The sequence below is a fragment of the Ptychodera flava genome, chromosome 18 (assembly GCF_041260155.1).
Source record: "Ptychodera flava strain L36383 chromosome 18, AS_Pfla_20210202, whole genome shotgun sequence".
Taxonomy (NCBI): domain Eukaryota; kingdom Metazoa; phylum Hemichordata; class Enteropneusta; family Ptychoderidae; genus Ptychodera; species Ptychodera flava.
The window spans coordinates 23,990,729-24,015,801 of NC_091945.1; the positions used below are offsets into that span (position 1 = coordinate 23,990,729).

General features: G+C 38.5%; 2 protein-coding genes across 2 annotated transcripts in view; both read right to left on the minus strand.

Annotated features, from left to right (window-relative positions):
- Nucleotides 1-1,726, minus strand: part of LOC139117206 (protocadherin-15-like) — a 43,674-nt gene extending 41,948 nt beyond the window's left edge. The window contains exon 1 of the mRNA XM_070680108.1: nucleotides 1,659-1,726. The gene's annotated coding sequence lies outside the window, so the exon portion shown is untranslated. The remainder of the gene's footprint in view (nucleotides 1-1,658) is intronic.
- A 5,051-nt stretch (nucleotides 1,727-6,777) lies between these two features.
- The window catches only part of LOC139117207 (ATP-binding cassette sub-family C member 8-like), a 29,764-nt gene continuing 11,468 nt past the window's right edge, over nucleotides 6,778-25,073 (minus strand). The window contains exons 9-30 of the mRNA XM_070680109.1: nucleotides 24,671-24,967; nucleotides 23,939-24,115; nucleotides 23,248-23,326; nucleotides 22,863-22,968; nucleotides 22,395-22,493; nucleotides 21,982-22,147; nucleotides 20,821-20,958; nucleotides 20,061-20,277; nucleotides 19,122-19,330; nucleotides 17,899-18,138; nucleotides 16,406-16,563; nucleotides 15,627-15,719; nucleotides 14,707-14,809; nucleotides 14,187-14,300; nucleotides 13,472-13,583; nucleotides 12,624-12,754; nucleotides 12,261-12,339; nucleotides 11,910-12,018; nucleotides 10,947-11,050; nucleotides 10,184-10,317; nucleotides 9,799-9,861; nucleotides 6,778-8,978 (exon numbers count right to left, since the gene is read on the minus strand). Coding sequence (XP_070536210.1) covers nucleotides 8,838-8,978; nucleotides 9,799-9,861; nucleotides 10,184-10,317; nucleotides 10,947-11,050; nucleotides 11,910-12,018; nucleotides 12,261-12,339; nucleotides 12,624-12,754; nucleotides 13,472-13,583; nucleotides 14,187-14,300; nucleotides 14,707-14,809; nucleotides 15,627-15,719; nucleotides 16,406-16,563; nucleotides 17,899-18,138; nucleotides 19,122-19,330; nucleotides 20,061-20,277; nucleotides 20,821-20,958; nucleotides 21,982-22,147; nucleotides 22,395-22,493; nucleotides 22,863-22,968; nucleotides 23,248-23,326; nucleotides 23,939-24,115; nucleotides 24,671-24,967 — 3,069 coding nt within the window. The 3' untranslated portion in view covers nucleotides 6,778-8,837. The remainder of the gene's footprint in view (nucleotides 8,979-9,798; nucleotides 9,862-10,183; nucleotides 10,318-10,946; nucleotides 11,051-11,909; nucleotides 12,019-12,260; nucleotides 12,340-12,623; nucleotides 12,755-13,471; nucleotides 13,584-14,186; nucleotides 14,301-14,706; nucleotides 14,810-15,626; nucleotides 15,720-16,405; nucleotides 16,564-17,898; nucleotides 18,139-19,121; nucleotides 19,331-20,060; nucleotides 20,278-20,820; nucleotides 20,959-21,981; nucleotides 22,148-22,394; nucleotides 22,494-22,862; nucleotides 22,969-23,247; nucleotides 23,327-23,938; nucleotides 24,116-24,670; nucleotides 24,968-25,073) is intronic.

The window sequence follows — 25,073 nt, forward strand, 5'->3', positions numbered from 1 at the left end:
CGTACATGTTTTGCAGGGTGGACGTGGGAGCTCTTCGACTTTGAGTTGTTTTCTGAATGTTCGTATAGTATTAAACCGACAAAATATAAACAAAAAACTATGGTAGTAAAAAGTTAAAATTGTTTGGCATATTCAACTGTGAAGAGAATGCGTATGCAATAATATTGCTTTGTTGTGAGTGGCAGACTTCTCCTGCCGAGTCCCACTGGCCGAGTTGGTCGGCGCTGGCGATGGCCGAGTTCGCAACTGCCCGACTTCTCCGGTTACCCAATGGAATATCGGTAGCCAATGCCTACGAGGACTACCGCGAAATAGATAGTAACCCAAGCATCAAATATAAATATAACATAAGTTGGATTGACAACAGTAAAATATGTGATATTGTTGCAATCTTTGGGCCTAAACAATTTGTAAACGTGAGCAAGGCGTCAGCGGAGAGCAACACGTTCCTCACTCTAAGCGGCCATCTTGTCTTCTGATGGCGGGACGGTGTACGACCTACGAGGCCAAAGCAGTGATTTGCAGGGCATGAACAAGAATAAAACTAAGTTAGGGGGCTTAAATAATGATTAGACTGTCTAACTATGTAAAAATATTCACAAGAATCAGCTGGGCATGTAGTTGCGGCAGCCCGAAAGTAGGCCTATGTTTAGCGAGCCATAGATCGACAATACACACATAGCACCAAAAGTAAGCCGTAGAAGTCGATAAAAATTCATAGGCACAAACTTGACTGCTTTATATGACCATAGAAATGTCTCTGACATCGTTTGTTGGGGAAAAATGGGCTGAAATTGCCCCCAAAAAACAGGAAAAATCACACTAACGGTCAAGTAGAACAGCGCCCTCATCACTTCCATTTGAACGAAATTCTAATATAAATATGCAAATAGGGGTATCCCGCTCAAGCTGAAGCCTGACTTTCTGGTAACTTACCAGAGCTACCCCTATATATAGGGGTTTAGGCCTGAAAGGGTTAATAAGGTACAGGATGTGGCATCATAAGGTCTACCATCCTACCAAACATGAACTCTATAGCCATTGTGACTATTGGTTTGTAGGCATATAAGTATATTTGAGGTCAAAGGTCATCAAAGTCATGTGATATTTTGTCATAAATCTTCGTTCCAATAGATATGCCTATGTACGAAAAATCAGACCTGTATCTCTATTGGCTCGCAGAGAATTAGACATATGCATAATTAATGAGGTACAGGATGTGGCGTCATAAGGTCTCCCATCGTACCAAATACGAAGGGTATAGCACTTGTTCTTCTTTACAGAAGAAGAAGAGGAAAAAGAAGAAGTGATACTGAGTAATACAATAGGGGCCAAGCCCCATAGGGCTTTGGCCCATAATAATATACAGCCTTGAAAGTTGTTCTGGTGACGAATTTAAATGTGTGATGAGCAAGTTGTGTTATTTGCCGGTAATTGCTTATCAGTCACGGGAAAGAATCATTTTAAGTAAAAATTTGAAAGTTGACGCGAACCAAAGGCAGTGCATAATACGAACGTCTGTCTGATTTAGATTATGTTACAATGTCAACTTGTTGTTAAATATATGCAAAGCTAGCAAAATCTAATCTTCAAAATTATCAGTTCAGATGACATAATACTGTATGTCCATGAGCGACTGAATTTTAAATGATACCTACCCAACTCATTGTTAAATGTCTGCTACTTCTTTTGCTTAACTTGTAATCCTGACGTCGCAAATGATATGAATGGCACAACAACGGACACTTGTTATTATGTTGTATTTCAGAAGGTACACCCCGTCATGTGTAATGAATATTCATGACTTCATCGGACATAAAAAAGGAAGACATATACGTATATTCGTTGCTGCGTAATTGTTGTTAAGCTCTACTGATGTACAAAACAAATCAAAATACGGAAACGTGATGCTTCTATCTATAGATATTGGTGAAGAACAAAGACAACGTCAGTTAGTATTGTCAATGCTCCAATGAATGGAGAACTGATAACAACAAAATTATTTAACAGCTCGCTATATATAGAGTACATACCTGACCTCCCCGCGATGCACGCATTTGTTATCCTCAGTACCATGACGAATTAAATATCTATGAACAATAAGAATATAAGTTGGCAATATAGAGATAAATAAAAATATAGCTGCAAGCAGCGATGATGGGACCAAAACAATCTTAAGTGGAAAAAGAAAACAAATGTCATCACAGAGGGCAAAGGTAATCTAAGTTACACGTGGTTTTTTGCAACAAAACGTTTGTTCCTATTGTTACATCTGTCAACCAAAAAATCAGAACACAAGGTTTATTGGGTAGCCCAAATTATATACATGCATAATTAATGAGGTAAAGGATATGGTCTACCATCGCATCAAAATTGAAGATAATAGCCATTGTGGCTACTGATTAAGAGGCAAAGAAGTAAATTTGAGGTCAAAGATTATCAAGGTCGCGTGACATTTTGTCAAAAATCTTTGCTCCCATAGATATGCCTGTGTACCAAAAATCAGACCTCTAGGTCAATTGGCTAGCCTAGAATTAGATATGTGCATAATTAATGAGGCACATGATCTGGTACCATATTGTCTACCATGCTACCAAATATCAACTGTATAGCAGTTGTGGCTGCTGATTTATGGGCATAGAAGAAAAATTGAGGTCAAAGGTCATCGAGGTCACGTGACATTTTGTGAAAAATCTTTGCTTACATAGATATGCCCGTGTACAAAAAATAAGAGCTTTAGCTCAATTGGCTAGCCTAGAATTAGATATGTGCATAATTAATGAGGTATATGATGTGGCATCACAAGGTCTACCATCCAACCAAATGTGAACTCTATAGCCATTGTGACTATTGATTTATAGGCATATAAGTATATTTGAGGTCAAAGGACATCAAAGTCATGTGACATTTTGTCATAATCTTTGTTCCCATAGATATGCCTATGTACCAAAAATCAGACCTCTATCTCTATTGGCTTGCAGAGAATTAGATATATGCATAATTAATGAGGTACAGAATGTGGCGTCATAAGGTCTCCCATCGTACCATTAGAAAGGGTATAGCACAGTTGGTTATGGACAAATATGTATATTTGAGGTCAAAGGTCATCGAGGTCACGTGACATTCTGACAAAAAAATTGTATCCCATACTTATCCATATATACCAAAAATTAGACCTGTTGCTCTATTGGCTTGCCCACAATTAGATATGTGCATAATGAACTTTTTCAGGCCTGACTTTCTGGTAACTTACCAGAGCTACCCCTATATATAGGGGTTTAGGCCTGAAAGGGTTAATAAGGTACAGGATGTGGTGTCATAAGGTCTACCATCCTACCAAACATGAACTCTATAGCCATTGTGACTATTGGTTTGTAGGCATATAAGTATATTTGAGGTCAAAGGTCATCAAAGTCATGTGACATTTTGTCATAAATCTTTGTTCCCATAGATATGCCTATGTACCAAAAATCAGACCTGTATCTCTATTGGCTTGCAGAGAATTAGATATATGCATTTATTAATGAGGTACAGAATGTGGCGTCATAAGGTCTCCCATCGTACCATTAGAAAGGGTATAGCACGGTTGGTTATGGAAAAATATGTATATTTGAGGTCAAAGGTCATCGTGGTCACGTAACATTCCGTAAAAAAATTGTATCCCATACTTATCTTTCTATACCAAAAATTAGACCTCTAGCTCTATTGGCTTGCCCACAATTAGATATGTGCATAGTTAATGAGGTAAAGGATGTGGCGTCATAAGGTCTCCCATCGTACCAAATATGAAGGGTATAGCACTTGTTCTTCTTTACAGAAGATGAACAGGAAAAAGAAGAAGTGATACTAAGTGAATACAATAGGGGCCAAGCCCCATAGGGCTTTGGCCCATAGTAATATACAGCCTTGAAAGTTGTTCTGATGACGAATTTAAATGTGTGATGAGCAAGTTGTGTTATTTTAATTTTATTTTAATTTTAAGAACAATCATAGTTTCTGCATAAGTGTGCGAAAAGACAAATGTGCCGCAGAGTTACAAAATTTGTACTGTGAATATATATGTTTTCAGTCCCTAATTGGCACCTCTTACACGGTAAGTCTACCACTGTCAGTAAGTTATCTGGTGTTTACGCTAATACAACGTAGAATGCAGATCGTTGCATTGGTAACTCAGTACTGTATAATGGAATTTAGAGACGATGGCAAATACAGGTCAACCCTGCTTAGGGTTGATTGATGTTAACGAATAAAATATTATCGCTATAATTGCTTCAGGTAATGCGAGTTTCCATACCGCCACCTAAAGGCTCATTATACGCGGAAGTATCGGTTTTTATCGATCATTCCTTTTTCAGGAAACCACGGGGAAGTTCTCCCTGACATAATAGCAACCTCCGGCACAGTCTTACCGAGTAGTGACCGTTGACGGTAATATCATAGTTACCTGTTTAGATGTGTCTCAATAAAGATCCCAGATCAAGTTGGGCAAGGGGATTTCTAAACTGGCTTGATTCCTATTAACGTCAACAAGGTTGAATTCCTGTTTTCATCGTTACACACTGATTGAGTTGACACATATCAGGTAGGGGAGCGTAGGATTTCAGGCGCATTTCCCTCATGGCTGTTTCAAGCCCCGTCTCCAGCACAAGTATGGTTTTGAACAACCGGCTTGACCTTGCTTCTAACTATTCAAGTTAAAGTTAATGAAAATAATTTTTTCTCAGTTTTGTGACACAGCTAAAGATCCACTTTGCTAAAGATCCACTTTCAGAATAATTGGTATTGTTTGTTACTGAGGTCATTCATTTTGACGTCAACTTTGCTATTGTTACGCAATATCTACAACTGTTAACTTTCGCCTATGACAAATTAGTGAAGAAATCGTTAATCAAACCATAAAATGATAATGATATTGACGCAGCAGTGTGAGAGGGTCTGATGACGCATGATATCCACGTGTACAGAGGATGATATGACGAGTTTACATTTCAATTGTATGTTAATAACCACTGTATATAGGAGGCGTCTTTACGAACACAAGCACTTGACAGAGAAGGGAGCAGGCAGAAGGAAGAAGGAAGAAGGGATAGGGAAGAATAGATAACACCTGGCAATATGTAACATCCATGTTTAAGAAAAAACAGTGTTATCTTTGCAGACTTGGAACCACTACTCTATTTTTCTATCCCGACGTCGTCTCACTGGCTATTCATCCGAAGGGTGACCGTGAGCGATAACAATTTTACAAAGTAGACAGACGTTCGGACTCTCAAACCTTTACAATATTTTGCTGACCGGTTGGCTGTTGTCATTCATTTTTTGAAATGTGTTGAGCAAATAAAATTTTCATTGTCCTCCTACTGAGAAAAATCGAATATTCATGTTTCTCACATAGAATTAACATAGAGCGGTAATTTTGAATTTCGGATATCTTTAAAATCTATGTAATCTTTTTCTCTTGTTTCAAGATTGCACTTTGACCTCAGTTGATTATGAAAGAGAACGGTTTAAAGTTTACTTGACGAAAGTTTCAGCAGAAGTTTAAAGTAACGAGAACATTATTTTCTATAAGGTTTCACTTTTTTCCGGGTGCCGGAGTGAAAAAGGTGTTTGTGTACTATAATTTGTATTTATAAAAAAAATACAAAGTTATGGTATACAAACACCTTTCGGGTGTATGTATACTATAATGTTTTTCATAATTGATTGACGATTTTTAGGAAATACTATTACTCTGTGACTGTATACAAATTTACTTCATCTTCGCTTGACTTTGTCTCTGCTGAAACTCATACATGATTCCCTGATAATAGAGTCAATTTCAAATTAGCTTGGAATTACAATGTGTTTGGATGATAAAAAAACGTTTCTGGCGATAGAAAATGACGCCACCTGCATTCATTACAAACTTCTCCTTCGATAAATTTTGCAACAATTTAACTCGATATGATGTTCACTGTGCCACAGTCAACATCGCCAGTGTTGCCGCGCTCCAATTGAAAAACTCACCCGTTCACTGACTGTTTGATTATTCTTATATTGCCTTTATCATATTTCCCGTCGACGAAACTACACAGAAGGCTAACAATAGGTTTTATCTCAGTACAGTGTGTACAGGTCGGTACAACAATTGGTATTTCCTACACTGAACGTGTTCTGTAAGTGAGAACAGTGGACGTCGTATTGGGTTAAATTGTTGCAAAATCTATCACAGGAGATGGTTTTCAACGGATGCAGTTGGAGTTAATTTCTATCGCCAGAAACGTTTTTCACCCAAGCACTTGTAATTTCAAACTATTTTGAAATTCATCATAATATTAGGTGTTGCGTCGCCTGAATATGCATGTTACTTCATTAAGCTTACACAGTTTTTTAGCAAGCGTGAGATTAAGCAACAAATAGATTTAAAAAACATAGTAAAGTATTGTTAAGTCCTCTAACAATATAATTTTATGATGAAGGATATAAACGGAAACTGTCAAAATATTGGGTTGTAAACCCAGCCAGCCATTTTGACAATAGCGTCAAATGTATATGTTATTACTAGTCTACTTTACCACTGTAATCATCATGAGTTGTACTTTACATGTATAGATATAGCATATTAGTTGTAAACGGTGCTAGGATAGTCGAACGTAACCCTACCTTTAAAGGGCCATGATGTGCGGAAAGTGGTCACTCTAACAAAATACGAGTGGTAGAAGAATATCTATGTCAGTTTTGCTGATTAATACTTAAATGTTTGGAGAAGGCGTAAGAAGGAAATCAGCGACACAGTTTTCTCTTAAAAATAGATTATTATTTATTTACGTATTGTTTTGTAATGATAAAATGCAGTCTAATACTTGTTTTGCACATACATACATATACATACATACATACATACATACATACATACATACATACATACATACATACATACATACAATTACTACAATTATGATCTTACATTCAAAATTATTTCACATTGCTGTTTTCAACATACGACGAGACACTCGCCCTATCATCCTGGAAACATCTTAAATAAATACCTTATCCTTGTCTTTTCGTCATTGGTGAAAGTGGAAAGCTGATAATACGTTTACATAATTTATTATTATTTGTTGTGTATCCAAGACTTTGGTCTCAAACTTACAAGAGTTTATCAATAAAACTGGACAAGTTAAAAAACATTGACAATTGTAAAAAAAAGGTCGAATTATTGCAACTGGTATATTGTTTGGAGGTAAAGACATCGATAATGTTGACTCTAAGTAAATGCTGTACTCGTAAATCCTGATTCATTTCCGTGAAAATAATGTCATTTATTCTTATCGCCACTTTGTAAGTCGTGATATCATAGAAGCTTTCAAAAATAATTCCAATAAACGGTCATGGAAATAGTTCTTGGTCCGACACAGCGTATGGTTATGAAACAATTAAAGCGTTCTTGTTGTACATTGCATCTTTTGAAATGGTTTGATATTTTGGCACAGAATCGAAATATGATGATAAAATCTTTGCACGGTTTGGGCCAAACGAATATCAGCTTTGTTCGGCAACGAACTATTTTATGTTAAATCATTAAAAAAACCAGAATGCGACATATGCAATGTTTCACTCGACCAGTGGTGCATTTTGCTCATTTTGAGTTCTCTTGGTTGGTCCTGAACAGTATAAAATACAACTATTTGTACCAGGTTATCATAGACGTAAACTGAATATGCCTGAGAAGGTAGCTGGCGCGCGCAAGATGGTAACGTTGGAATTCAAAGAAGAACACCGCACGACATGATAAGAATCTGAAATTAGCTTAACTTATTGTGTCCCCGGTTAGAGGTTTTATAATTGAAAATGTATCTTTACAGATTCGTTTTTTAATATTTTGAGATTAAGTAGCTCATTATGTTTCAGAGGTAAATAGAAAACATTTAAATGTTTCAATTTTCCAATACCTCGCTTCAAATCTCCATGTTTTCGTCGTTCATTTTTCAACAGAATCTTTTACTTGGATAACAAAACACCATTTGCAGGCAATATGTCATGTGTCACGAATCTTCTAAATAGTCATTTTTCCTCGGAAAACATTGTATATGGATGGGGAAGAGCCACTGCATGAGGTGAAGACAATCAATTTTTTAGTGTACTTGTTATTGTTTTAAGTCATTTACACCATACTTTAACATCGTTAGTCTTTATGTCTTCGGTTAGTCAGTGCTGTGCTTTTAATATTTTTTTTCATATTTTTTTGTAATCCTTGCATTTTATTTATGTTCGTATACAGCGTTATTTTTGCATGTTTGTGGAGGGACTGTCTTTCATAGGTGGTGATCACTTGTACGTGCCATTCAGCCTTCTGGTCACGTCAACGCCTAATAAAGTGACAAAAATAAATGTCACCACATCAGCTGGCTTCAACTGAAATTTACTGATAATCAGAAAACACTGGTTTACTACAGACACACACTTTCGCGCCTTCGTAAAAGCCACACGCCGACAAGCGGCAAAAGCAGAACAGTAAAAGTACAGCGTTTCACGCGTGCTTGGACCACAAACAACAGGCAGTTTTCATGGCGCAGGACTTACATCCTGGTATTTCGGTTACTATGAATCCACCTTTGTGAGTGAAAATAATGAATTTGACCCTATTACGAGTGCCAAAATATCTGAATTACATCCATCTCACATGCAAAACATAAATGATGGGTGTTTAAGCGAACGACTATTGAGTACATTACCCATAATCATATATATCATTTCTTACTAAGAATACTGGCCAAAATATTTTATGACGCCTGCTTTTGTAAGGTTAATAAGTTTAAGATGATAAACCATGTGTAGGTGATGTTGAAGGCTGTCTACGAAGTCGTTTGGTTCACCAGTGAAAAGAAGGCACTATCTTGTCGACTTAGTAAATTTTGAGGGGAGTCGTATTCGATGACTTTGCCTTCACTGAGCACCAAAACCATATCTGAGTCCACTATAGTGGCGATTCGATGCTGAAGGAGAAAATAAAAATACAAATTAGTGACATGAAATGTGATATGAAAATGTTCAATGCAAGGCCGTAATGAAGTTTGTATAGAGGAAGACGAGTGGTTATTCAAAGTGACCGTCATGTGATCGTTGCGTATACAACAATTACAAAATAGACGCCACAGCATATGCAAATAACTAAGATTTCAAAAAAAATATGCTTTAATTTGCACAAAATTCATTGTTTGGAAGGGCCGTATACTTGCCCTGCACTCTCAATAATCCCCATTTCTTCGTAAAATATGAAGTAACAAAAAACTGTAGTCTCACTCAATTTCCGGTGTGAAACATAATAAATCCAATTACATCGACTTTCCTTCTCCATTCTTTGGTGTCTAGAACGTGTACAATTGGCTCCAAAGCTTTTAAATTTCAATTTATCTGACCTCATTTCATTGCCAATACGGAGGTGTACGTCTCTCACAAGCAAGATTTTATCCTGTTTTGGTCCAACTCTATTTCATATAATTTTTAATTTAATATTTAATAAACTTTATGCTTGTACTCCCGATATGGGAATTCTGAATGGGCGTTTATTAGGACCCAACAGAGAAGTACCAGTTTATGACGTTGATATTGCACGAGTTGCTTCACTCTCATAAACAACATTCACTTATAATTCAACTAAATACCTTTTAAGTTTCCCCTTCAACCGGGCGGTTGTTCGCCACACAAAGGGCTTGAATGATAATTAAGGAGAGCACCTATAATTAGGCGATAGTTGAAAACCAAATGAAAAACTTGTGCACATATACAACAAGGTGAGGTCATAGTGTTACTCACGGCTATTGTCAAAACTGTTCGATCAGCAAAGGCTGTCTGAATAACATTTCTCAATATGGCGTCCTAAAAATATAAGAAAATACAGGAAAATGTAAAGTAATTTACAGTAACTGGTACTCTTCGAGTGCAAAATTCTAACTGAGAAAAATTCAACAAAGAGTTATCATACAGGCAAAGAAAATATACCTGATCAAAAAAACACAATAGATTTTTAATGAGCAAAAGACAAGTCAGAATTTTAGAACACGGTCTATGAATCACCTTTAGCCGTAGTATTGCTTGAGGTAGGTGTAAGCTATTAACAGACCAGAACACACCACATCGTTTAAAATAATACATAATTCTTCAATGTCAGAAAACCTTTATTTACTGCTGGTAAACTTACTGTATGCATGTCTACAGATGCCGTTGCTTCGTCCATGACGAGGATCCGCGCTTTTCTCAAAAATGCCCTAGCCAGGCAGAAGAGCTGTCTCTGGCCGACGCTGAAGTTACTGCCCTCTTCGGTGACTTCGGCATCTACAGATAGATTCACAGCGAGACAAATGATGGCGTTCAACCTCAAATGAATTCGTGTTGCGGCTCAGACAGAGAGTGCGACTGTCACAGCTAAAATTTGCACGGCTTTCTCTTAAGAGAGACTACGCATCGGCGACAGATATTCGGACTCACTAACTTTTACAATAGTGTTGTATGGTCTTACCATTTGTGGGGTTATTTTGAAACTCGTGCGGGAAGTAAAGTTTTCACCTGCTTATTTCTATGAAAATCGCAAATTTACTTTTCCTCATAGAATTAACACAGGGCTGATGGCCATTTTTAACTTCAACTCTCGATAAATATCGGGATTTCTTTTGTACAAACATTTGCACGGTGACCTCAGATTTTCATTCCCGATTCAAAACGTCGAAAGTTTCATTGAGACGAGTTTGAGTAAAAATTGAAGTCTTTCATCTTCGAGGAGCGTAATATCTTAGCAAATACAGTTTGCTTTGGTTCTTGACGAATTTGAACTAGCATGATAGATGCTATCCTCGGTGAGTCAAATTCTGACCTTTAGGCATATACGTATGTATAATACCGGTATGATGACAATATACGAACATGTTTAGCACACCTGTTGCAGCTAAAATTAAGCTTTATATTACCTAAATGCTCATCTAGATCCAATACAGTTTGCTTCAGTTGGGCGATGTCCAAAGCTTCCCAAAGCTCGTCATCAGACCGAATCTCTTCTGGGTCGAGATTGAATCTACATGAACAATTAATGTTGATATACAGTTATTGAGATTTATGTGCGAGATGTAACAAGTATGGAAGGCATCGGATAAGCTGTAGTTTTCTGTTTCGAAAGAGAGTGAACGACGGGTGCCAAAAGCACAACTATCAGCCATCAAGGAACCTGTTAAGAGTAAAATCGATGAGGGAAGAGTACAAGAATGATTAGTATAGTGATTATGATTTGGAATCACGCATGGCAAAGGAAATATGGCTAGTTTTCAATCGGGTTCGAACCCACAACATACGGCATCAGTCACCTGGCAGAGAGGCAGCAGACAGAACCGCTTGGCTAAATCTCCACTCTCAAAAAAGAGTGGTTCAATAGCCGGCTAAGTTGTTACATTTTTCTGACTGCGACCGCTCCACACGTTGTAGAGTTCGTGAAGCACTCACGCACGTACGCTCACTATCACACATCGCACACACAAACTTTATCGAAGCGAAGCAATGAATACAACGCTATAACTGGGCGAACTACTAGTCTCGGGGACAATTCTGTCCACCAGCAGAACTATTAACCCAGGGTAGAAAATACGGCTTGTTTTCAATCGGGTTCGAACCCACAACATAAAGAATCAACTCATGGTTTTAGTACAGCTTTTCCCGTGTTAGGTCGGTATAGCTTATCCTGTGTGACAAGTGTGCATCAAAAAGAACCTTATTGAGTTTTGGCATGTGTGTCGTTTCTTAATCGTCGATCCAATCAATACATGTACTCCCCCTCCTCAGGGTAATAAACATCATAGATTAGAAACTGACAGAATTAGAGTCCAACTATAAACGAATGATACTAAGCTGATGTAAATTCATTCGTGAAACCACCTACTCACCTTATTGTACCTGCGAATAGAACTGGGTCCTGAGGAATTATTGCTAATCTGCTACGGAGAGTCAACAACGGCACATCGGCTATATTAACCCCGTCTATTGAAATACATCCTACAAACATTTGGAAAGTAAGATAGAATAATATTACATCTCGTCCGATGCCCATTGGACGGGGCTCTCCTAGGCTACCACAAATTCACAAGTTGGAAATTAATGATTTCGTGTAAGGGTTATCGTAAAGTCATACTTTCATAGCGGCTATAAATGTTGAATGACACGACGATTGGCTGCGTTTCAGCAGACACCAAGGACCGACCTTGAATTTATGTTGTTGATTTTCAGTAGTTTCTTACCTTCGAAAGTGTCAATCATTCTGAACAATGCCAAGGTCAGGGAAGATTTCCCACTTCCTGTACGGCCACAGATTCCGATCTGGGAGAATAAAATGAGGTGATCCTTCAGTACGGTTTTAAAATCTTTCAGAAAGCATTAAAAATAATCTCCAACACGTGTTTTTCATGGGCTGTCATTTTCCTTCCTATTGTGCCAGAACGCATTATTGGGTGTTTCAGAATTAACAACATTTTTATGTAGCAAAGTGAGTGAACTGCAAAAATTTAAATACAAAGCAAACTTCACCATCATGCCGAAAGAGCGTGTCTCTTCGAAAATCTAGCCTTGATCTACACGCACTGTGAAAGTTAGCCATATGTTACCTTGTCTCCTCCATGAATTTGGATGTTCAAGTCTTGTAATACGGGATCTAATTCAGCGCTGTATCGCACAGACACATTTCTGAATTCGACATTGCCTTCTTTGGGCCAATCGGATGGCGGTTTGTAGAGACCTATTCGAAAAAGAGCACATCTCAGTGGAGATTTGAAATTGGTTCCCACTGGCAAGTAGTAAGCTTTATGTCCATAATAATCCTAGCCTGCATAATTATGGATTTCTCTTCTGAACACATCCCGATCTACGAAAAGCAGGTATCAATACGATAATTTCAATCGGGCTCGAATCCACAACGCACGGCACCCAATCACCTAGCGCAGAGGCCACAGACAAAACCGCTCGGCCAAATCCCAAATCTCAAAAAGATTGGTTCAATAACCGAGCTAAGGATGTTACAATTCTGACTGCGCCCTCTCCACTCGCCGTAGAGTTTGTGAAGCACTCACGTTAGTACACACACTATCATACATCTCACACAAACTTTATCGAAGTGAAGCATTGAATACAACGCTTAAATTGGGCGAGAGTTGTATAACGGAATACCTTAGTGGTACTGATGCAAAAGATAGACGTCGTAGTATGTTTCTACTTGTGAACACGATTGCTGTCAAAATAATCACTTCGTTGTTCATGGTCATGCCTATGCGAACACCTAATGCATTGCTTGCAAAATGCGTTAATCAGCTTTGTTCAGGAACGCACATCTGTCGATAGTGACTCGATATCAATGGAGGAAAATCGTATATCTCGGATATACACAAAGTCGAGTACGAAATATGTGTGAAAACTGTACTTTGGATCAAAATGTTATCAGAAAGTAGATGCCAAATACCTCGATATTCTTCTGTCTTTACTTTTGTATAGTAATCGACTCTTTCGACAGCGTTCATCTGCATCTCACAGTCCCCCATTACACGAACAAAAGCAGTAAGGTAGCCAGAAATCTGAAAACCAATATGTGTCCACGTATTCAAGATACATTCAGCATAATCAATGTGTACACTATAGTCGTAAGCCTCAAGAGATCGTATTTGTCGTATACCCAATACTCGATTTTGTCAACATGTCTAGCCGACTGTTGAGTACATCCAGATATGTAGATGATCCTTACTGTATGTCTATACAGATGCCGCGTAGAATATTTATTTTATTTCACAAATGTGTTCAATTAGATGATTGGAAAATCTGATTAATAAAAGATTGTTCAATATTGAGGTGAATCTGCTGCTTAAGTTTCAGCTGGATCCGTTCTCTGAAGTAAATAAGAACGTTTCAAACGAATTGATGCTTTAATATAGGTAAACTATGTGTTTGTGGTACAAAGACATTCATTTGAACTCGGATGGTTGAGATTTGAGCTGCACAAAATTTGTCATAGTTTTAAAACCCTTCGATGGTGTGAACAATGGACTTGAGGTCACTTCGACAGTGACAGGTTTTGCTTTGTCCCACTGTAACAGTGGGTGTATGTGGTTTGAATCGTGATTTACAGGGACGAAAGACTTCCAACGATGACAGGTCCAGAATTCCACTTTGAAGGTGCTTACATTCAAAGAATAGGTAATGGCAAGTCCGACCATGCTAGGCTCCAAGTCACCGAGAACACAGGAAAGTAAACTTGACAATCCAGATATCAACATTATCAATGCACCTATACCTTCCTGAAAAGGAAAAAATGTTAGGTGCTTTTTTTTTGAAAAACCCGTTTCTCAGAGTTATGGGAAATAAATACAAATAATTTCTTATAAAGGCGCAACGTGACATAAAAGATAGCATTCGGTACGGTACAATGGCAAGGATATGACATCCAATGCTCAATATTTGAAGAATATATGTGCTCATGAATGCAAAGGATATTAAAAACATGATTTGAATATGCAAATTAATTGAAGAGGAGTCATTATCAACTGACGAATGTACATTGACCTACATCGTGCACTAAAAGATATAATGCACGAAAGTTAATTAACTGTTGTTACGTACATGTGAATATATCAAAATTATTGCCTGTGATTGTCGTTCAAAGAGGATATTTGCGTGAGGAAATCGAAGTTGTAGAAAACTTACCAGACGAATGCCATTCCATCGGTTTCCAGGGTTTAGATAAAGTTGGGTTAGGATATTGACATCCATTCGCTCGAGAAAATGCCGTCGAAAACGGTTGTCGTGTCTAATTGAAACATGGTTGATGAAGGATAAGACGAAAAAGTCAGCAATTTGTAACTCTGCTCTTACTGAGTGTAGTGATATCATGTTTCCATTTTTTACTGTTACCAACGACGTATACATTTCATCGACACCCGGGTAATTACATGTGTTTGTTACCTGTCAGTTGTCATACAGTCGTACACGAGATTGTTATAGGACAGTTACCCTTGGATGTTTACCCATCGGGCGCTCACATGAAGCTGTTCACCCCTAATTCCCGGTAAACATACACCTAATCATCGATGACACCAAAGAGTCTGGGCAAAACAGTTGTCAATTGTCAACGCCGAACCAAACCCATATTGGTGGGTTGAAATGTCGTGGGCGTAACGTTTAAGGTGTTGTCCTGATAGTGATCTAATTTTTTTAAAAAATAGCTTTGCATTTGAACGTTGATTGCGTCTCTTCTTTTTAATTCTATACTGTTTTTGGTTTAATCAAAATGTTGCCGTGAGTTAATATAAATGCTTGCTATTTGCCTCGAGTGTAAGGCACAATAACAAGAAAAGTTATAGGTGGATGAACACACGATTTTAACCAACGCTACAGCAGTTCTGTCAAAAAGCAAGTATGGTTTCCGGAACTTGGGTAAGATTGAGAAGGCTAAAGCCTGTCTGCAAAGTCTAGATGAGAACACAACCGGATACAGGAGTGACCAATTATACGAAATAAAGTATAATCCTTTTATGGAAAAGAATTTCTTCATTAAATTGCCTTTTACATTCATGCAAAGAGAGCGACGTTTGATTTGATGACAATATTTAAAAATTGAGCTTTACCTGTACGCCCTGATTGTTGTAACTCCACTGAGTGTTTCCGATAAGTGTGAAAAGACTGGAGAATTGGAAATACTCTCAAGTCTTTTCAGTTCTCTATTCGAGAAAAAAATGTTGAAGCAGTGTAAACTACACGTGTGAAAATTCATGCTCTAAACAATTGTGTTCCATTAAATATATGTATAACGATAAGCTGCAGGCCAATATTTTAACCATAATAATAAAGCGTACGCTAACCATTAATTTTGCCATTGGGCAAGATGAGTCATGTATTATTACTGTACTGTTATTTGACATCTAATTGATTTGAAACTCGATGTCACGGAAAACGTTTGAAGTCTTGTACAACAGCTATTGCAACACCAGCACTTTTTGTATGTTTGAGCGGCTCATGGGTGTACAGAATCTGCCATTATATCCTGTGGTTAACAATACTTGTATAACATCGAGGCAAGTAATATAAGAAGTTAATACGAGATAATTCGTTTAAAAACGATTTCACATCAGCTCGCAACTTGTTTCAATAATTTTAACTCCTATGCAATCTGAATAGCTGCACTATATCAGGATTACAACTCACATTGCATCAAAGGAAATGGCCAAACTACAGGAAGACGCTAGAGGTCATAGTTTAATCGAAACAGAAACAAATGATATCGTGATAAGATATGATATGATATGATATGATATGATATGATATGATATGATATGATATGATATGATATGAGGGTATACTTCCCATTGTTCATGCAATACTATATCATATGGAAATGACGTCATACCTTGAAGTCGTGATGAAGTATTTCATAACGAGCAAGTACAAAATAATCACCGGTATGACCACTATCATGAAGACTGGAGTAACGACAGCGTTGACTACGATAGCAGAAATGCATTGTAATGCTGACGTAAGAAGTGTGAATATCGTTAGCCACAATCTCTGAAAAACGACAAAACCGTGAGTAAATCAAAAAAATCAGAAATTGCCTGATAATAGAAGAAATCAATTTCTGTACGAATGAGGAAAGCAAACTTTAAATATAAAATACGGCTAGTTTTCAATCGGATTTGAACCCACAACAGGCATCAGTCGCCTATAGCTGAGAGGCCATAGACAGAACCGCTCGGCTAAATCTCCACTCCCAAAAAAGAGTGGTTCAATAGCCGGCTAAGTTGTTACATTTTTCTGACTGAGACCGCTCAACACGTTGTAGAGTTCGTGAAGCACTCACGCACGCATGCTCACTATCATACATCGCACATACACACTTTATCGAAGCGAAGAAACGAATTTCATCGCTTTAACTGGGCGAACGATAACCTCGGGGACAATTCTGTCCACCAGCAGTGTTACCAACCCAGGTTAGAAAATTCGGATAGTTTTCAATCGGATTCGAACCCACAACATACGGCAACAGTCGCCTAGCTGAGAGGCCACAGACAGAACCACTCGGCTAAATCTCCAAATACGGCTAGTTTTCAATCGGATTCGAACCCACAACATAGGGCATCAGTCGCCTAGCTGAGAGGCCATAGACAGAACGCTCGGCTAAATCTCCACTCCCAAAAAGAGTGGTTCAATGGCCGGCTAAGTTGTTGCTAAATTGTGGACAACATTGTATCTGGATCGGTGAAAACACTCTACAGCAAGTTCAACGGTACAGTTATTAAATTTATCACAGCACCCATGAAGTCCTGTGAGAGTGAAAATGTCAACTCTTCAACCTTGTGGCTCTGCATAAATTTAGAACATCATGTAATCCATTTCTAACAGGATACCAGGGTGTAGGAGCAAACACTTTTAGCGGTAAATGTAAAACAGATGACGAGCGACACTAATATGTATTTTATCGTTACAAATCGTTCAGGTCGTCCAGTGCAAGTAGGATGGATAATTAGAAAAAGAGCACAGAAAGCGAAGCAAATCGCATTTAACCTTAAACTCACTAAAAAAGTTAATACACGATGCGTTTGGAATGTAAACTGCTAGCGGGTTTTTGACGACACAAAATCTGAACGGTGATTGAGTATGACCCATGAACATTTTCCATGGTGCAAACGTGGTTTATAGTTAGTGCGCATTGGTGAACTTTACCAAAGTTCTAAGTTTGTCATACGCGTGGTTTAATTACCTGCGGCTTTCATACCTTTCGTTTTGAAGGATTAGGCGCAGCACCTTCAGCAAATATGTACGATAATTTCCCCTCCAAACTTTACATGAACAATAGAAGAGGCTACAGCTAAAGTTAGGTATACAATTGACCATATTACATACCTGATCTATCATCTGTGTGTCATTTGATAACCTGTTGAGAATGCGTCCGGTGGGAGTTGTGTCGAAGAATCTCATTGGTGCTTGGATGATGTTACGCAACAAGTTGATGTGTAGACGTTTTGCAGCCAGCAAGGATAATATAATGTGAAAACTAGTTGCTGCAAGTGCGAGGAGAATATAGAAAAGAGACAGCAATCCATATCCCCCCAGATAAAAACTTAATTCTTCATCTAACTCCTCCTGAAAAATAAATAGCACACATACAGGATAATTGGTTCCTTACGTTCAACGCAATGTCACGCCATCGGTCAAAATTGACTGGTACACTTGCTGCCGATGATGTTGGGTCGCTGCCTACATGATTAACCACGCTTCCTGTTACTGTTATTTGCTACACAATAACAATAAGTATGACGAATAATTATCCTTTGAGACTAAATTATCACTTGGCATTGTTTAAATGGTTCACTGGCGGACATGACCATCGCGTCTTCCAATATAATACCATAGTAAGCAAACTGAGTAAGGTATCGTTATTGACTTTAACCCTTACCCTGTCAAGTTCACAATGATGCCAATCAGGTTAAAATGGTGAAAACAAGTGAGGCATGTTCCAAATGTTGGATTTTAACAAAGCAGGCCTCAGGAAACAATGTATATTTTAAACACGATGTTTACTAACTCAACACACGTGTACCATGTCAAGTAGGTGAAAACAAGTGCCGGTTTGGCTAAATGCCAGTTTTTACTGACTTGTTACATAAGGAGGGACACCTCTTGTAGGATAACTGTCAAAAGAGGTAGATATTTTTGCTCGTTGTGGCGGTTTCCGTCATACCTTCCTTTGCAGTATTTTTTGTGTGGAAAGTTAGAGACGTTGTTTAAGTTGCTTACCAAAGAAAGCAGTTGTACAGCGCACACGCTAAGAATTAGAGACCCTTTGGATCTAGAGCAAGGTAAAGAGGGGGTTGGCGGGAGATAACGTTGTGTGGTCATTAAAGGTATATTGGCACCTGTTCCCATTTTGCCATAGTTACCATGGAAAGAGAAAATCTAATCAATCGCAGATTTTAAGCAGGTGGCCGCTTTTTAAAAACAGCGCCCTCACACGAGCATTTGGAATACCAAGGAACGCCCCTTTGACCATATATGGGCATATTTAGATTACAGGTGACTGTATACCTTTAAATACAACTTTGGAGTAAGGAAATTACTTTCCGTACCTGTGTTTTATTGTTGACGCCAACTCCTGACTCCGACCAGTCAGCCAACCAAAAGTTTGTCATTATTTGAACGACGCCTTGTCCAAGAAACAACAATAAGATAAAGGCAGAAAGAGGCAGTTTGATGGCCTTGGCGTATACATAGTATATACTCCATGAAACCGACCCTCTTTCTCGCTCTTCCTTTTCAATTAAGCTTGCCCCGGGTCCTGTTAACATGAGAATCCATAGCTTAACTTGTACATACGTAAAGTAGGCATTACCACCTGTTATTTGCAAGTTAATAGAGACTGGCTCAACTGAATACGACGGAACACGGCGATTACATCTTTCCTCGACGTTTGGGAAAGAATTGACCGATTCCGAAAAACGATTTGTTGTCCCGGATACATTCTGGGTACCTTCTGTCCAAAGAGTGGTGAATAGCTCACAGTTTCTTGACTTTTTAATATATTCATTGTGCTCTATAAATTTCCATTGTTGTCTGCCCTTCAATATTCCGTATAGATGTAAAAGCGTTACCACACGCACCACAATCATTCAATCGTAACATTACTATTTGTTCATATTGAATATTAATGGGGTTATTTACAAAACACTGTCATATATCAAGTAGATCTCTAAACATGAAATGCTTAATGAGGTGTGGCTGCGATAAATAATATGCACACTGTCAGAGTCAGAATCCAGAGAAGGTCGTATTTTTTGCACGTTATGAATGGTACTGTCTCTGAGCACATTATGCGTGTATACTATCGTGCAAAATCGGTGATCTCATATGTGCATGTGAACTTCAATAGTCGTACACAATTGGTTAGTTCGTAACAAAATTAAACGGGTCAAATTAACTTGCTTACGGTGGGCACGTTATGTTATAATAAGGACAACTGATTGACTGATACATGCAAAAAGTTACGACAGTGGACCTTTTATGATTACCTTCATTCCTTTCACTTTCTTCTATTAATGACACCTGCTTTTTAAGCTCCTCCCGATCCAAACTGAGTGTTTTCTCCAGATCTGATTCAGACTCTTTTTCAGATTCACTGATGAGCTGGATCTGCTCTCTCAAACTGTGGAACAATTCAAGATCTTGGTTGCCTATTTCATTAGGGTTTCCCTGATTTATGACCCTGCCATCCTCCATAATGATCACCTGTTAATAGATATGGACATTATAATATCAAGCGGTACTGTATATTACATTTAAGCAATTGGCCATCCCAGCGACTGGTAGGCCTATGCCGTGAAATTTTGACCGGTTCACGACATTTATGATCTCGTCATAGTGAATGCATACATGGAGTGAACTAGTCAAAACCGAGTGGTTTATATTCGTTGCTGATGTGGTTTATTACTATAATATCATAACACTATATTAAAATTCTGGCGTGAAACGCCAGAATGGGATTTATCTCTGATTGAGACCTCGCGCGTGCTATTTGTACGTCTCGACGCTTATTTCCAGGTCAAGACCAGTCAGTCTTTACGCCATCGATATACTGGTATTATACATGTACAATGTAGGTTGATATACCTGTAGTGCGCAAATAACAAGAAAGCCTCCACTTCTTTTTACTACACTATGTTATCTATATTGCAAAGCTGTATTGATGAATATCTACCGGCATTCATAGAATCCGACAAGCGAATTTAAGCCTTATGGAACGCCTAGAATAACACAGGTTCTAGCACTAACCTTGTCGGCGTATTTTAAGTATTGGACTTGATGGGTAACAAGAATGACAGTTCTTCCTTCCTTCATTAGAAAGTTCATAATCCCTCTCTCCATTATGTGTGAACCAACGTGGACGTCCAAGGCTGATAATGGGTCATCCTGTCCAGATTAAGAGACAGGTAAGTGTTAACAATTATGGCTGTATTTGTATATATATTTCTTTACTGCATGACTCACGTATTGAACATCTTGCAGGCCGTTCTTTTCTATTTAATTTTGTTGATTACGTAGTGTGCATGGGGGCTCGGCCGAGTTGGTTTCGATCGAGTTCTAGGGTCAGGCCGAGTTGGTTTCAGCTGAGACGATTAGCCAGGTCGACATGATTTAAGCTGACTTGAGGAGTTAGGCGGTGTTGGTGTAGATTGACTTGGTTTTTCGCCGAATTAATTTTTTGGCTAGGCTTGGGAAGGGGCAGGGGTAGTCAGGCGGCATTGGTGATGGCCCAGTTGGTTTTGGGCCGTTGACCCGATCCGGGAGGACACAGAACCCTTACTGGCCGGTAGCGTGCCCCAAAACACTTTAATCACTACAAAATCGAACGTGCTTTACATGCATTGATGGTCCAATCGTACATATTTGAGGATACAGGAAAACCGTGTGGCAAGAGTTCATCGAAATTATGTTAAAAATGTAACATTTGAAAGTAATTCAGAATTCTAAAAATCAAAACGTATCAAAGCGATCGCTCGGACAACAGACTCTTGGTGCAACTTACACGTAATCACCTTGTGCGTTTGAAACGTAAATTCATTACCCTCTTAGTAAATCTCACTGTCAAAATCGTTTTCAGTCCTATATGTGGTTCATTTGCTCTGTATTTTCGATCAGTTATGCTACTCGGGCTTGCGGTGATTTTGCGGCCGTCCCTGCACTCGCTATACGCGCGCTTGTGCAGGAACGGCCGCAGAATACACCGCAAGCCCCCATGCATATACCCGAGTATACGACGCTCTTGCAATGTCTGGCCATGGGGTTCTGTGCTACTTTCGTCAAAAATATTTTACTATATCTAAATGGTTGCAAATACCGTTTAGTCTATAACGTGTAGTGTGTAGTATGTACTTCTTTCTTCAGAAACACTTTACTATGTCTAATTAGTTACAAAGGCATATAGAATCTTACCATTATGACAAGGGCAGAGTTACTGTACAAAGCCCTAGCCAGGCTGACTCGCTGTTTCTGGCCACCACTCAAGTTGATCCCTTTCTCGCCAATCTCTGTCATATCACCGCCGGGTAAAATGTCAATATCAGGCTGCAACGCACAAACCTCGATAACCTTGCGGTACCTGGAAGAGTATTCTACGTTTCGGCAAAGTACTCGAACAATAAATAACGCGACTCTAGACCCAGGTTCTCACTAAAATCGGCGGCTTATGTCGATAATGTTAGAGATAGAGAAAAACAGGGCATAAAGTCATCAGCAATATGAACAGACAGTGTCTAATCAACCATCAAAGATCATGGTAGTCTCACGTATCTTTAAGTTTGAAGATTGATAAAGAGTGAGATGATGAGTTTCTGGATTCTGCATACCTTTTGAAATTCATATCATTTCCAAACAAGATGTTGTCCTTGAATGATGCATTCTGTAACCATGGTTTCTGGGGGACGTAAGAAACTGAACTGCGATTTCTGCAAGAAGATGATAATTACGATAGTCAGAAATGTGCTATGATCCATCGAATCAATTGCCATGTAACCACTCTTTGAATAGTTTATATGGCATATTTACATTTACGGTGAATAAAAGTTAACAGGTCAATCGTCAAGGACGGAAAGTGATAAAAAGTGAAGTAGTTAAATAAAGTAATTGCATGGTGAAAAGAGCAGATAAGGTGCTAATTGACCAAGCTATAAACGATGACGTATTCTGATGATATTTTGTTTCGAGCTATAAATTACATACATTTATTTCTTCATACAATCAAAATTATACTTTCTGTGACGTTCCTTCTATTAGAAGTGATAGAAAAAAACTACTTGCACCATTGTGCTTTTTACCTATTGAACTTCACTGTACCGGAAATAACTTCGATTTCCTCTAACATTGCACTGAGTAGTGACGTCTTGCCACTTCCAACAAGCCCAGCAACCATCGTTAACTTTCCTGAAAAAAAAAAATTCAATGACTTGTAAAGAAATCGGGTTACAGCATGTGTTCATTGTTGCACAGGACTATTCCTTGTATATCGCCAGTTGAAAAGAGATTGTTGAATGTGATGAACTTGTATCAGAACTATAACAGACATTCTCTCTCTCTCTCTCTCTCTCTCTCTCTCTCTCTCTCTCTCTCTCTCTCTCTCTCTCTCTCTCTCATGCACACAAACACCTTAACATTCACAAAAAGCGCGGAAACGTAATGGCAGACATGATGGCAAGAACAAACCGTTTGGTATTTCTACATTGATGTCACGAAGAGTTGGTTTGGTCGAGTCACTTTCCCATGTAAAGTTGCCATTTTTAATCTGAGAAAAACGAAAAAGAAGAATCAGAATTGTGTAATTAAAAGTATATGATAGTTCAACAAACATGGTTGATTGAGTTTTCTCTTTGTGAGAACATTAAAATAGGAAAGGCTAGTATGTAGTAAAAGAGTAAATATTATACAAAGCGTAATTGATTCAGTAATTTTACTTGAACCACTTTGTTCATGAGATATTTAAGCAATAAACCACACCCAGCGACGGTATACCACGAGATTTTCACCAGTTCACGACATATATGCACGAGCGATAGTGAGTGCATATATAAAGTGAACTGATCAAAATCGAATCGCTGGGTGTGATTTATTGCTATTATATCACAACAGTATATAATTCTTGTGTGGAAAATCAAAAAAGGATTTTTGCTCTTGCCGAGAGCGAGCGCGTGTGCTAGCCGTGGTATATCGCGAATATACCAATGTTCTTTCCACGTCACGACCAATCAGATCGCGGCAGATTTGCGGCATCAATATACTGGTATGATATAATTGTTGGGAGATCGTCATAAAGATTATCCTGCTTTTGATGCGAGTCCATATGAACTTTCTATGTAACAATAGGTAGACGATAACCTTGTAAATGTTTAGTCCGTACCTGCACGCCAATGTCATCCGGTACACTGTCATCACATTCCCTCAAATCCTCGTTATCCTCCGTTGATTCGTTGCGTTCGAATGTGCCGTAACGTTTTGGACATTTCCTTTTATATGACGAGCCGTCCTTCACTAGCTTAACCGTTGCTCCCTCGTCGGAGCCAGGGTTGTCAAACATCTAATATACAAGCAGATGATGCGCAACCAATCAGGACACAGACCCCGCAACCGTTGAGGGAGCTCTTCCCTCAATAATCGCCACTGCGTGCGGGGCGTGCAATTACATACATGTAAATACTGATTTATTTCCTGACTGTATGCTACTGCTAATGATATACTATTTCACGAGCTTTAAGATAATCTATTTTGTTCGTTGTTGTCACACAGGATATTTCATGGTATTTGCACTGTGTTGGGAATTTATATCGTCGACATCATTTTTAGAAGAATGCGAAACTAAATTTAAATTTGAATACCTTACTCATTGCTATTATTCAAATATATAATCTATGACAAAAACTTGACACACAAAGTACAAAACACAAGATAACAGCGTAAAAACAAAGACAGAGTGACATGTGGACTTTACGTCATAAAAAAGTAATGAAAACAATAACAAAAAAATAAAAAAATAATACTTCATACTTCATCGCAAAAGTACAAACATCTTGAACTAAAGCGCAATCATATCACACACTTAACACAAAACCAATAATTCTATGGCGTTTCCTACCGACATGAAGTCATCAACATCGTCAGCTTCGCCATTATCATCGTCGCCGTCATCATCCGACATCGCGTTTTCAAAGCCTCGACTGAGTGGCTCTCTTCCACTTTCCGACTCGGCCAACTCGGCCGAAGCGAAGAACGTTCGTAGGCGTCGGGTGCCGGCCAAGGCATTCACCAAGTAACTGACGCAACTGGGAAGCGTTGACAGCGGCCAAACAAGCTGGTTGAACAGGGCCAAGGATGCGAATGCTACTTCTGGGGTCAGCGGGTCAGGATTTATGAGAGTGTAAACCGCAAATGACTGTAAAGAATGGAATATACTGAATAATGCTGCATATCGATGGAAAAATTATTATGTACATCGAATTTAATAATGTGATTGTAAATTTACGATCATTTGCATATAT